This window comes from Leuciscus leuciscus (assembly GCF_965113295.1).
Source record: "Leuciscus leuciscus genome assembly, chromosome: 4".
Taxonomy (NCBI): Eukaryota; Metazoa; Chordata; class Actinopteri; order Cypriniformes; family Leuciscidae; genus Leuciscus; species Leuciscus leuciscus.
The window spans coordinates 5840120-5854549 of record NC_138728.1 but is presented as its reverse complement, the minus strand read 5'-3'; the positions used below and the strand labels follow the sequence as shown (position 1 = coordinate 5854549).

General features: G+C 38.8%; 1 protein-coding gene across 1 annotated transcript in view; it reads right to left on the bottom strand.

Moving 5' to 3' along the window:
• Positions 1–12457, bottom strand: part of camk1da (calcium/calmodulin-dependent protein kinase 1Da) — a 58487-nt gene extending 46030 nt beyond the window's left edge. The window contains exon 1 of the mRNA XM_082167089.1: positions 11943–12457. Within this exon, the coding sequence (XP_082023215.1) occupies positions 11943–12040 (98 nt within the window). The 5' untranslated portion in view covers positions 12041–12457. The remainder of the gene's footprint in view (positions 1–11942) is intronic.
• Positions 12458–14430: the final 1973 nt, after the last annotated feature.

Here is a 14430-nt window from a genome sequence, read left to right as displayed (position 1 = left end):
GGCGTGTTCCTTTAATATATCAGTCAAATTTTATCATCGGGCTGATAACAATTACATACAAAATTTACAGATATCGGCCAATACCGATATGGTGGCCGATGTATCGTGCATCCCTAGAAATGTTGAGTGCACTGCATTGTGGGATACATTATCTCGTGCAGCATGCGTGTTTAGGAAAATGTAGTGGATTTTCATACACACAAAGAGATTTGCATTGTGCACAGTGCAGAAATTAGTTGCATAGTAGTAGTAGTAGATGTAAGCTAATTTGCATAACGCTAAAACTGACAATAATATACAATATAAATAAGAAAACTGAATGGCAGTCTAAAGAGACAGACTTGCCCATGCTGTCTTATTAAAGTTGAACCAGATCGGGACAAATAGTCCCTGAAGAGGAAACCGATTTAACATGTTGTTTTATTTTTGGTTGGTGAAGGTACACAGTGACATTCATTTAGCCTGCAATTACAGCTTTACACTTTCGTCCCTGTATAAGACACTAACTGCACTGGTTGAAACAATGTGCAAGTGACTGCATCTTCAAAAGTTCAGAACATTGTTGGAAACCACACTCTGAATGCATATCTACCGCATTACTTCACAATTTCAAAAACAAGCATTTCCATCAATGGCCGCAACGGCTATTAATTGGACTCTCAATCCAACATAAGTGAGCTATGCTGAAATACAGGTCTTTATGAAGACATCAAGTAAAACCCTAGCTGAGATGTAATACAAACCCACTAATCACAGCCATATTATACCTGCTACACAACAAGCAGGGTATAATAATGACTCACATATGTTTAAAGGGGCTGCAAAGTGTCAATAAAAACATTGCTAGGCAAATGCTTTCCTCCCTAATGGACTTGAAAGGAGTGTTAGTGAGTCTAATCCTACTTGAAATTAGCGGTGTGATGCGCTGTGTGTGTGTGGGAAGGTTTTGCTTTCCTTGTGGGCACAAAATGTTAGTGTGGGGATGTCCCAAATAGTAGTGTGGGGTTTTTCATTAAAAAGGTTATTTAAGGTACTAAACCTCTAAATGTCAGTTATAGACTGTATTTTAGTGGGCAGAAATATTCTTGCGATTTCATATAACAAATGTTTTAAACACCATCACATGACCTTGTGTTGCATGCTTATTACTACAGCAGGTACAGTCCAGTTATCATACTGAACATTAACATTATATTGCCATTATTTACTCACTCTCATGTCATTCCAAACCTGTATGATGTTTTTTCTTCCGTGGAACAAAAAAGGAGATATTTTGAAAGGGGGTGTTTTTCCATTTCATACAATGGAAGTCAATGGGGCCCAATGCTGTTTTGGACCCCATTGACTTTAAAAAATATTCTTCAAATATATTCTTTTGTGTTCCACAGAAAACAAACAAAAGGATGGTGCACCCTCATAATGCGATTATAATGAGATTCAGGGAATAATGTGATTAAACTATACCTCATTTAAACGCAATACTTTGATCAAATTGAGCTTATGAAATCATAGCAACCATAATTGTAGTAAACGTGGTGTATGCTGAATTTAATTGCAATAAACAGGCATGTGAACACTTTAATCGCATCAATTGCAAAGTGGGAATGTGCAGTTTTGGTTTGCTGATGAAACTGAGTTCACGTTGACATTAACGTTGCGGGACATTAATATAATGCAGTAATTTTAGGGGCGTCACAGAAAAATGACCGGGGCCAGACCATTTCATACTGTACTGTATGTGATAATGGTGGTATAAATGACCAGACTTCTTAGAGAATAATCAGAATAATGAAAATTGCATGTAAACAGGAGTGAAAAGGTTTGTGCGTGTCATGTAAACATCTTACCTAGATAAAGCCCTTACTCTGATTATTGGAAATAATCACATTATTGGTGTACATGCAGTCAATGAAGACAGAAACTTCTTTATATGTTGATGGCTAGAAACTGAGAATTACAAAAATTGCACAACCCAGATCATTAAAGTGACTGATAATGAGTATTTATAGCACAGAAGTACATCAAATGCAACAAAGACAAGTTGAAGTCTGTAAAAACACATAAGACTGTTTGTGGGTGGTGTGTTGTGGTGCACATGTTGTCAGCAACAGATGGGATTTGGGCATAATCTCATTCAGATTCTGCCCGCTCTTGTTAAGTGAACAAGCTTTGCTGATAAACATTGGTGACACGAGTACAGACGGTCGTCCCCTTGGCTGTAAGCGATGGCAGGAACCAGACCGTACACTCGGATGAACAGAAGAGCGAGTGAGCGAGTGAGCCAAAGACAGCAGAGCTTGAGGAGAGATGGAAGGGAGAGGATAATCTCCAGACGGGTTTCCTCCACTGTGAAGCCGTTTGCTTTGATCAGGTCAGATGACCCCAAAGCCAAACAACACATTCAGTTACTGTGTAACTCCCTGCAAACCAACCTGTCAACATGTATTGGATGAGATGACTTTCATGAGGATCTTACAAGAACCTGTCATGTAGTTTCTCTGTGTTAAAGGGATAGTTCACCCAAAAATGAAAATTCTGTCAGTAATTACTCACCCTCATGTTGTTCCAACCCCGTAAGACTTTCGTTCACACACAAATTAAGATATTTTTGATGAAATCTGAGAGCTGGCTCACTTCTTCATAGGCTTCTATGTAATCGATATCTGCCATCCCATAAAAGTTAGTAAAGACACCGTTAAAATAGTCCAAGTGACTACAGTGGCTCAACCTTAAAGGTATTGTGGAGGATTTTCCCGAATTTTAGAAAAGAACCGCCCTCTCCACTTTTTGAAAAAATGCACATGCGCAACACTCTACCTGCTCCCGAGAGGGAACGCCTATTAAACGTGTGCACGAGAGACGGCTAGCATCGCTAATCATAGCTTACATTAACTTTTACTAGCAGTGATTTTAAATGGATTTCTCCAAATAGCATGCCAAACTTTACCTGTCGAGTAGAAACTTCGCGACTGAGGCATCAGTGGGAAGCCCAACCTGTACTTTTAGCGCACACCAGCGTGTGAAATATTCTCCCAAAAACACTCTGGTCTTGTTTCTTTCTTCAGAGGCCTTTCTCTTCTTGTCATACAATTCGTAGACACTTTTTCTCTTGCGACCCTCAGACATTTTGAAAAAAACCCGGTGAGAACGGCGAGCTTAAATGAATGGCTGAAACCGTAGCTCACCACACATATACACCTGAAAGTGTGCATGCGCAGAAAGGACGAGCACGTACGACAGCCTTACGTAAACATATCACCAGAATGATTCACAATTAGGAGGTCCAATAGTCTTGATGATCCACCCGGAAAAAGACAATCCTCCACTATACCTTTAAGTTTATCAAGCGACGAGAAAACTTTTTGTGCGCAAAAACCACAACAACAGCGCAGCGCTTCTGTTGGCCGACGCTGGTCATGTGTGTGATGCTGGCCAATAGTGAGCCTACGTTCTGACGTACAACCCAGAAGTGCTGCGCTGTTACACTACGTGAACTCACTCAGAGGCCCACACAGAAGAAAATGAACAGTTGAATAAAGTCGTAATTTTTTTATACATTTTTTTTGCACAAAAAACATTCTCGTCGCTTGAAAAACTTAAGGTTGAGCCAATGTAGTCACTTGGACTATTTTAACATTGTCTTTACTAACTTTTCTGGGATGGCAAGTTTCAATAACACAGAAGCCTATGAAGGAGTGAGCCAGCTCTCAGATTTCATCAAAAAAATATCTTAATTTGTGTTTCTAAGATGTACAAAAGTCTTACAGGTTTGGAACAACATGAGAGTGAGTAATTACTGACAGAATTTTTGGGGGAACTAACCCTTTAATACCTGGCGGTGGCTTTGTCGAGCACGTCGACGGTGCAGCAGATGGTTGTGTGAGCGGCACACATGGGGGGATCTATTAGAGCAATCACAAGATGTTTGCATCAGAGGAAACTTGCGAAACTGCGTGCTTTTGTTCTCAAAAACAGATTGTGCCACAGGGGCTCAGTTAAGAGAGAAGAGACTTTTAAAGTGATTTCTTGAAAAGCTGTCAACTTCTTCAGACTTGAACTCAACTCACTTTTCTAAACAGTTTGATTACCAAAATGGGTTAAAGGTTAAAGGCCTGTTCGCACCAAGAAGCGTTAACTATAAGGATAACAATATAGCGTTCACACCAGCGGACGATATCGTTCTGTTTATTATATAAGCGCGTGCTGCAGTTTTGTCGTCTGCAGCTTTAAATGCTCAAGCTCTTTAAAGCAGGATGGATTCTGATTGGCTGTCAATGTTTTTATCGTTCATCAACTGTGGCGTTATTGTTATAGTTGTGGTGTGAACTCTGCTATTCTTTTAACTATATCTTTCTTCGTTATAGTTATCATCCTTGGTGTGAATGGGCCTTTAAAGGTTAAGAGTGTAATATCTATACTTCTATTAATGGTAAATCTCCACATTTTACAATATATTATTTAAAATATATAAAAATAAAAAACTGCTATTTTAAATTGTACAATATTTCAAAATTTTACTGGTTTTAATGTACTTTTTTTTTTGGTGAGCGTAAGAGATTTCTTTCAAAAACATAAAAAATATTACCGACTCCAAACTTTTAAATGGTAGTGTACAGTATGTACTTACATAAAGTGTTTTCAGAGAAATCTATCATCACGAAACAAACAAACAAAATCATACCTAAATAAAAAAAATAAAAAAAAAATTCGGATTTTTCAAATCCATTTTGCAAATAGTATCTTAAAACGTATCATGTTTAAAGAATGTTTACATAAAGAAAAAATACCAATAGTAATTTCTAAAAGGATTTCTTGCAAAGCTGTCAACTCCTTCAGACTCGAGCTCAACAACCACACCACTGGTGGTTTCATATCAGATTCCCTGATATGATTGTAAAGCGCTTTGGGTGTACACGTACAGTAGTACATATGAAAGCGCTATATAAATGCCTCATTCATTCATTCAACACACTTTTCTGAACAGTTTGAATTTCCCAAATGGGCTGTTAAAGGTTAAAAGTGTAATATCTGCACTTTTATTTATGGCACATCTCTCTGCGAACTAGGATTGGAGAACGTAATTACGAATGAAAAAATTAAAGCAGTTAAAAAAGCAATTTGTGATATTTTATGTCAGAGTAAGCGTAACTTTCCCCTGTGTCTGAAGAAGGCGTTAAAGCTAAAGAGTACAACTCGGACAACTTCAGGATCTCAAGCTTACCACATCACTGAACACTCCCAAACACATGAAGACACTCTCTATCGCAATACAAAACCTCTCGGTTTCAGCACTGCAAACTAACAAATTATTATTTCTCAACATCCTTGAATCTACAGTAGTCAACAATTGAAGTGGATCAAAAAAGTTAATCAAAGTTGTCCTGAGATAAGAACGGGTATTGTTCAAAATTAATGTATAACTTTGATGAAAGGTTTTGATCCACTTCAAATGTTGACTACTGTAGATGTACACAACTGCTTAAAGGTTTGGGGTCAGAAAGTTTTTTTGTTTTTGGAAGAAATAACAATAACAATATTGTTCATAATAACAATAAATGTTTTTTGAGCAGCAAATAAGCATATTAGAATGATTTTTGAAGACTGGAGTAATGGCTACAGGAAATTCGTCACAGGAATAAATTACAATATCTAAAACAAAACAAAAATAGATAATGAAATAGATTTTTTTAATCCGTTTTGCAAATAGTATCTTAAAATCAGTAAATGTATCTTATTTAAAGGACGTTTACACAAAGAAAAATCATATTTTTTGCAGTAAACACTCACACTAAAAAGATATAAAAAATTCAAACAACATTTTTTCAAAGCACGTTTTTTCAACGGCTAAAAGAAATGTTCCCGGCCATTTTTTTTTTTTTTTACTTATTAAAATACATGTATTATTCACACAACTAAAATACTTGCAGAGGCCAACAACATTTTTAGTAAATGTCACAAAGAGCCCTTTGTAAAACAACAACCATGACATACCAAGGAGAAACTTGAGAAAAAGAGTGTACTTAATATTTTTTTGTTTGTTTCACTGCCCGATGTGACAGTAGTTTTTGTTATAAAAAAGAGCTATTCAAGTTGACACAAATGATTTAGTGTACCTATAAGACACTTTCCAAAGAACTCAGGCTTCCCTCATTTATAACAGAGCACAGCGAGTATCTGTGACAAGGATTTTATAATAGAATCTCATTTTGAACTATGGCTCGCCCTGTAAAAGTCACTTTAATAAAGTACAGTAAGAAACGGAGGGATATGAGAGAGAGAGAGAGAGAGAGAGAGAGAGAGAGAGAGAGATTCTAAATAGAGGACAAAGCCAGGAGCACAGGCCTGAAAATGGAGCAGGCAATTAAGGGCTTCATGACCTCAATGTTTCCTTTCTCTCTATTTTTTTTTTTATCTCTCCTCTGCCTTTCCTTTCTCTCCTCTCCTCTCGAGTCACCTCACCTGGCGTACGATATGTGTGTGTTTTAGATTGTGGCTCTGAGAGTTTTCTAACAGTAGCATCATGTACACAGTACCTGGCGCACACGCACCTGTTGAGTGATCACATGACCTCCTGTGGCCTCTGAGCGCTCCACATACTGAATAATTCAGTTCAGAGAACAACACTGGAGGTGTTCACACACACACAGATGAAACACAACACTGAATTATCATGTCCCTAATGTCTACTAGGCAGAGTGAACAAGTCTATTTCTACATATTCATACTGTGCGGGTGATAATATTGTTAATAGCGGTGCTTGTTATGATAAGCATCACGGTTACTAATGCTCCAAGGGATATGGATTTGAATAAATTCAAAGTCAGAGTATAAAACTTCAGTGCATAATTGGCAACAGACATGAATGATACGTCTCATCATACTTATATGATATAGGCCTAAAACAGTACTTATATAATACACTTAGAAGAAGGTGGGCTTTTTTGACTTTAAGCTTTAACAGAACGCTTACTAATACACAAGTGTTTTTGGTTTTTAAAGTAAAGACAAAAAGCTTCCATTGCAACCGTTTATGCACCTGGCCCCCAAAATGTACATCTTGTGAAGAAACAGGATGGCTTACATAAGGGTTTAAAAGTACGGTTGGAGAGATCAGGAAATGATCTAGCAGTTACATGCACAGACAGAGAGCAAGAAAGCTAGAAAAAGAAAGTGAAGTCAGTCTTGTGTGGTCATTCAGGGCCAAACAAGCTAGATCTGAATGATTCATGTGCATGCAGGCTAACGGAAACCGTCATGTCCTTTTATGCATTAAACAAACATCTTTTAATGAGTTCTTTCTTTTTCAATACAAGCCAAAAAATAAATCCACCAAAATACCTTCAGGATGCAAACAATACAACTTCTGCAGTGCATTCTGACTCTGCTTTTAGATAAGCAGTGAATCATAATGAAACCCCGATCAGAACATTATTGCTCCTCTCTTGTGTAGCCACAACAAAACGTTCATGCTTGGAAAAGTCAGTTTAAGATGGTAGCTGTGTTTGGGAACATGGTAGCTGGTTTCTAGCTGGTCCAAAACCAGTCTGACGACCTTAAACTGGCCTCTGTTGCTGGTCCAAGATGGTCTACCAACGACTGATCATATTGGACCATTTTAAGATGGATTTTCCAGCAGGGTTGTTTGTAATTGTTTATAATTTATTGTCTACTAGTGTTTTTTGCTTACCAAGAGAAAACTGCATGAGCATTTATGACATTAGTTCTCCATTACATACACAAAAAGAAAAGTGAAGTCAGCTTTGTGTGGTCATTCAGGACCAAACAAGCCAGAACTGAATGATTCATGTGACTTCAAGGGTGAGATGGTCGGGTAGAGGATGTGAAATAGCCGAGGTCTCAGAGCAGAAACCGTTTCGTTTCTAAAAGCATACGGTTTTAGAAAGCTGCCCCTGCAGAGCCCAACTGTTGAATTTGACACATCCGTCATAAATATGTGCAGAAATACCCTCCACTCTGCCGGGAACGTCAACACAGCTGTCGTTCTTCATGGAAAAGCCCTGGATAAAGTGAACTAACAGGGGTTATAAGAATGCTGCAGCTTTTCCTTGCCATTTTAGCCTGATCAATAATCGATATTTCAAAATAATAACACTATGCTGTGAACACAGTAAAGATCAGGCATGCTGTGTACTGGTTTATAATGGCCAGTTGGATGACTGTGGGTGGATAAATAAAATCTGCGTGTGCCTGAGCGTGGGCGAAGAGAACCGTACCATGCCAGCAGCGTTTTTTATATGAGGGGAAATGAAGATCGGTGAGACCCTCTTAATGGTGTGCTTGAACTGGCCAGTCAGAGTTGCCATGACTCCTGTCTCTTGGGTTGCTATGACGGCAGCGTCTTCACATAGAGCTCAGATCCACCTAATCATAGGTTTAATAGATGTGTGCTCACAGTCGGAGCTCTTCTATTACAAAACACTTCTCTGACTGAACAATCATGGTCATCGTTTATTTACATTAGTGTAATCTTGTGACACCTTGCTTAGTGATACTGTAATTATATTAACATGCAATGTGTAACAATAGTGTGACGTATCATGTGATCGTTAAAAGGGGAAATCACTGATGGGAATAAAACTTGGCTGCATGTGTGGTAGAAAGAAAGTGTGGCGAAAAATAATGTTCTTTCCTTTTACCCATAATGCACTGGTTATGTCTAAGGTCACTCTCTGAATAGTCTGCTCCTATTGGATAGGTTTGATCAGAGACAAATACCGCCTTGCTTTGGTAGGAAATACTTCTTAGCAAACTTTTAGTCACAATGGTATCAACTTGTACCAGGATGCAAGAATTCAAAGAGTAAACGTTTAGCAGTAATGAGTTATTTTCAGTTTACAGTGAAGGATCCAGTGCGTTGCAGGCGGTGGCTAAAGGCTTTTTAACCGGATCTACTCGACCCGCTCCGAGCGGGATTCGAACCCACAGGTCGCCGGCATGGGAGGCGGGCGTGTGAACAAGGACGCTAAAGACCACTAGCATCAGTTGCTGCGATGTACCAAATGGACCATTTTCACACCCTCTGATGCGTTTTAACTAGGGCTGGGGGAATTAACGCGTTAATCTTTGCGATTAATTTGAAATGTTTAACGCGTTAAAAAAAAATAACGCAATTGACGCAGCACTTTTTTTTTTTTGCCTCGTTTTAATGATTTCCTGTTGCGTCTGCTATTAAAAAGGCCGAAATATGCCGTCCCGCCCCTCCATGTTCGGCGGTCAGGTTTCATTCTCGGGCAGCTTTCATGAGCGGGTCTTTTCCGCTCGGTATGTGCGTCGCGCTCTGTGCTCCGCGCGCACGCGCGTGAGTGTGTGTGTGTGTGTGTGTGTGTGTGTGTGTCGGTCGGTCGGTCGCGCGCTCTGTGCTCCGCGCGCGCGCGTGCGTGCGTGCGTGCGTGTGTGTGTGTGTGTGTGTGTGTGTCGGCTCGCTCTGTCGTTAATGGCCCAGCAGCGGCGAGCTCTCCGTTCCGTGTGTGTGTGTGTGTGTGTGTGTGTGTCGGCGGCTCTGTCGTTAACGGCCCAAAGGCTTCAATCATGTACTAAGCACTGGAAAAGTAAAGTCCACTCAAGTAACGTGAAATTTCTCTGTTGACTTCTGTTTGCTGAGCTGGTATAGCCATGCTGGGCAACAATGGTAAAATGACCTGCTCTGATCACATGCTCTGGTAATAATAGCTTTGTAGGACTATATTTTGTTTTAATAATTAATAAAATAATAATAATAATAATAATAATAATCTGTTAAATTGATTATGTTGATTGATTATTGAAAAAGAATAATATATTGATATATTGATGTTTAATATTTTAATATAGGGCTATTTTCTGTTCCCTTTTTTTCCTGTGTTGTTTAATTAGGTGATTCTAAGTTTAAATATTGATGATTACAAGCTTGGGGGAAGCGCAATTAATTGCAATTAATTACAGAAATTGTGCAATTAATTAGTTATTTTTTTTTAATCGATTCCCAGCCCTAGTTTTAACTGTCAACAGCATCATAAATCCTGCACAGTTTTTATATACAGTAGTCAACATTTAAAGTGGATCAAAAAAGTTCATCAAAGTTGTCTTAAGACAAGAACGGGTATTGTTCAAAATCCATGTATAACTTTGATGAAAGGTTTTGATCCACTTCAAATGTTGACTACTATATATATATATATTTTTTTTTTTTTTTTTTGATGTATATTTATAAGGCTATACTTTTAGTATTATATTACCTATGCATCAATTACAAAAAACTAGTTACGGCTGCTTGTGAGGGTGTTTCTAATACAGAGACGGTAAAATTGCTATCTTTCTCTCTTCCGACTGCCGTTATCAATGTTAATTTTTTTTTTTTTTTTTACTCTTTTTGAAAGTTTTGAATATAATACTGAGGAGTTTTTCTTTTGCTATTTGAGCAAATTGGAGCACCAAATTTTTTTTTTTTTATGTAGTCTCTCATTCACCGCTATAGAAGTTTACCCAACTATGACGACTTCTGCTTCTGAGAAACCCGGAAATGTGAAAAGGGTCAATACAAAGCAGGTTGAAAATCGGCGGACTTACACTTTAGGTAAACCTCTCAGACGGGCATTATGAAATTTTCTATTCAAGGACTGTCTTCCTCCAGTGCAATAATCCGACCTGGTTAATCCGACTCTCCCCTGGTTAGCACACAGAGATTAAATTACTGCAGTCGAAGCGACCGGGGCGACCCGCCGCAGCACGTATAAACACTCTACAGGTCTGCAAGGATGCACAACAAGAACTGTGCATCAGTGCAACTATTACTATGTAGTTAAGACATGGTAGATGCACGAATTGAATATCAGCTAACTAACAACCTGAGAGTAAATCACTGTTGTGTGGTGGATGAAAACATGCATGCATGGCGATGCAAGTGGCTGCAGACTGCAAAACAATCCCACTGTTTATCATCAAACACACGTGCATGACCACAAGCACTGCAAAAGCAATGCATGCAGGCTAACGGAAACCGGCATGGCCCTTTATGCATCAAACAATGCATCATACATTTCTGCAGTGCTTTCTGACTCTGCTTTTAGATAAGCAGTGAATCATAATGAAACCCTGATCAGAACATTATTGCTCCTCTCTTGTGTAGCCACAACAAAACGTTCATGCTTGGAGAAGACCGTTTAAGATGGTAGCTGTGTTTGGGAACATGGTAGCTGGTTTCTAGCTGGTCCAAAACCAGTCTGACGACCTTAAACTGGCCTTTGTTGCTGGTCCAAGATGGTCTACCAACGACTGATCGGATGGATTTAGGATGGATCCAGAAGGGTTGTTTGTTATTGTTTATAATTTATTGCCTTTTTTGCAAAACTACATTGAGCATTTATGGCATTAGTTCTCCATTACATTTTACTATGGTAGCCACACACTGTAAAAATGTTAAGAAGCAACTTATTTGGGTTAATGCATTAACTTGACACAATAATTTCGGATACTTGACTATATGAGTTTCAAATCTATTATCTTTGTCCGTAATTAACTTCAAAGTTGTCAAAAAAAAAAAGTCTAATGAACTTTGGCACCACTTTGATTTCACTTTTAAAAATGGCAGTATTAAAACTTATTATTTGTGTATTGTTATGGTATTAGCCATCACTGCAATCAAAAATTAATAAGCAAAAAGTGAAAGAAATATCCTGACGCTGTTTGAAAGTGATCACAAATTATTATCTTGGTTTTACAGTATAGGCTAATAGTGCTGAAACCAGCACCTTAAACAAGCCTAAGATGGATTATGGGTTTTAGTTCAGCTTGTCAAGCGCACCCAAAACCACCGTAAAACCAGACCGAACTCACAGACCAGCATTCCCACTACAGTGTTTAGGGGAAACTATGGTTACCATGGTGAATTTTCATAAGTGTGTTCTGTTATAGCCGCATGTCAAAGTCAAAACAAAGTTACTCACGTCCCGAGCACCTCTTTGAATTCAAACATCTCCTTGATATCATCGACCTGCTTCTTCCACGAGCAATCCCCGCCGGCCTCTCCGTTCTCCCGAGCCATGGCGGAAAAATCGGGGAGGACCGTAGATGGAGAAGTGAGCTGGAGATCCCCGGAGATTTTCCCCTCTTTCCCACGCTGCACTTCCTGCTCTTTCTTCTCTCGCCTTCCCCGGTTCAACCGTTACCAAACAACCCCGGTGAGGATCTCCCGAGTGCGCTCGTCTCCCTCAGACAGCCTAAACGGTTTGACGTAAATAGTTCAGAGTGGCGCGTGCGTGCGTGTTTCACCTTTGCGGTGTCTTAACGGCACCGGTGCGGGTTTATTCCGCCGCGCGCGGCTGCTGAATGTCGATCCCGCGCGGACTGATGCGCTGCATCCGTTGTTATGGCAATGAGGAGAGAGAGTGAGTGAGTGAATGAGGAGGAGGAGGAAGATGCTGTGCTCCTCACCGCGCGACCTGACAAAGAGCAAATGCATGAGAAATATGGCAAACCGTTTTAACATTCAACTAATAAGCATCTTTTTTGTTGTTGTTACGAGTTAATAATAAAAAATAAAAAAGTTTTACAGCGACAAGTACCGATTCATTAGATACCAGTAATTTAACTATTATCTAGTTACTGATATCTAGTCTGGCTTTACTAGTTTCTTACTAGACAATGGTATCAATCTGAAATGTTACTTGTACCCTTTTTAATCTCACTAGTTACTAATAAGGTTGTCTACATGGTGTCTATTCAATTCGTTCAAGGAAAATAGAATAGATAGGCTACTACTATTGTAATACAATTAATTAAAGAATAAGTTTCAGACTTAATTAACAGTTAATAGTAAACCTGGAACAGGTTCCAGCAAAAAAAAATGGATTACATAGTAAGAGGTGAATAATCCCAAAATAATTTAATGTCCCAAAAAAAAAAAAAAAAAACATTTTGCTACAATTTAACAATGGAGTAGTTGTGATATAGTCACAAAGGAGTAAATACTATGCAATTATAAGTGACAGATTTAAACATTGTGCGTTGTGGAAATAACTATAACTAGTCACTGTTGAAATAAGTACTGGTATCTAATGAATAATACAATTAAAAAATATATAGTTTCTATTGGATCTCTCCCTGGTATTTACAAATATGTTCTATTACTATAAAAAGGAATAGTTTTATGTAATAAATGTTAAAATGGCTTGCCATATGAGAGAAGAGAGAAGAGGAGGAGGAGAGATCGTGTGCTTGTGTGGATTGTTCGCATTGCACCAAAAGCATGCTCAAGTCCAACTGAAAAAAGCATGCGTCCGTACAGATCAATTATTTTAATAAAGTCTAAGTAAATAAAACAGTGGCCACATTAATATGGATTATGGTGGCACGTGCAAGATGATGATATTAATCACTGTTAATAGTTACTGCATTTGAAAGCAACAAAGTCAATACGTTAGGCAAAATAGTTTAGTCAAAGTCCAGGTAAAACAACACTTTGGCTACATCTGCTGGCACCTATTAGCAGGCTGATGATGAGAATAATCCACCAACCAGCTTCAGAGCTCTACACACGCCTCGCCCGTGTTTGGCATTAAACTGTTAAGCTTTAAAAGTGCAGGAAATGCTTAATTATACACACCACGACTTAAATAATACAAATTAACACAATTGCACTGTAAAAATAATATTTACCTTGATGTCGGTGGCCTTCTCATAGCAAGTTGCCATGTGACTTTTAGATAAAGATGGTGAGAGGATGCCAGAGCTTTTATGAGTCACTTGAAAACATTTATTTACAGTGACAACCTTTTCAATATTTCCCCCCAAAATTAGGCACTGTCCCTCCCCGCTCAAATGTCTATATCACTCATAATACAATATTTAAGGGTTAAAAAGCATGTTTGAGACCAGGCCGTAAAGTGGCACTGAAGCTTGCTTGACTCATATCTGCTGTGGATGTCAGATTGGCCACAGACTGTTCACTTGTATCAGTACAGTCAGCGGCGAGGATGGAGGGAGTGTGTGTGTGTGTGTGTGTGTGTCAGTCAGCTTCTCTGCTCATGAGTATTCCAGCTGCAAACCACTGCAGTTTCTCGGCTCTGGAAAATCTGTCCCTCCCTTTGCATTTTGTCTCTCTCTCTTTTTCCTCTTTCTCTCTTTAGCTCTGACTGAGTCAGCAAATCTAAGCAGTTTGATCTGACAGATCCCCCCTCGCCCCCACTCTTGAAGATATTTCGCCTCTGAATCCCGTGTCCACTTGAGCATTTGGTTTGTCAGTCATTAGGAAACATTGCCAAATCATGCAAAAAATGCTAATATAGACACACTCACTGGTTGTTCATATGTTAAATTCAAATTCAAATCTAATTTGAATGGACTTGTTCATCCCATTAAATACACCAAAATAAGTGGACTTTTTGGGGAGAAGGAACATTGTGTGTTACTTTACAATAAGGTTTAATTGGTTAA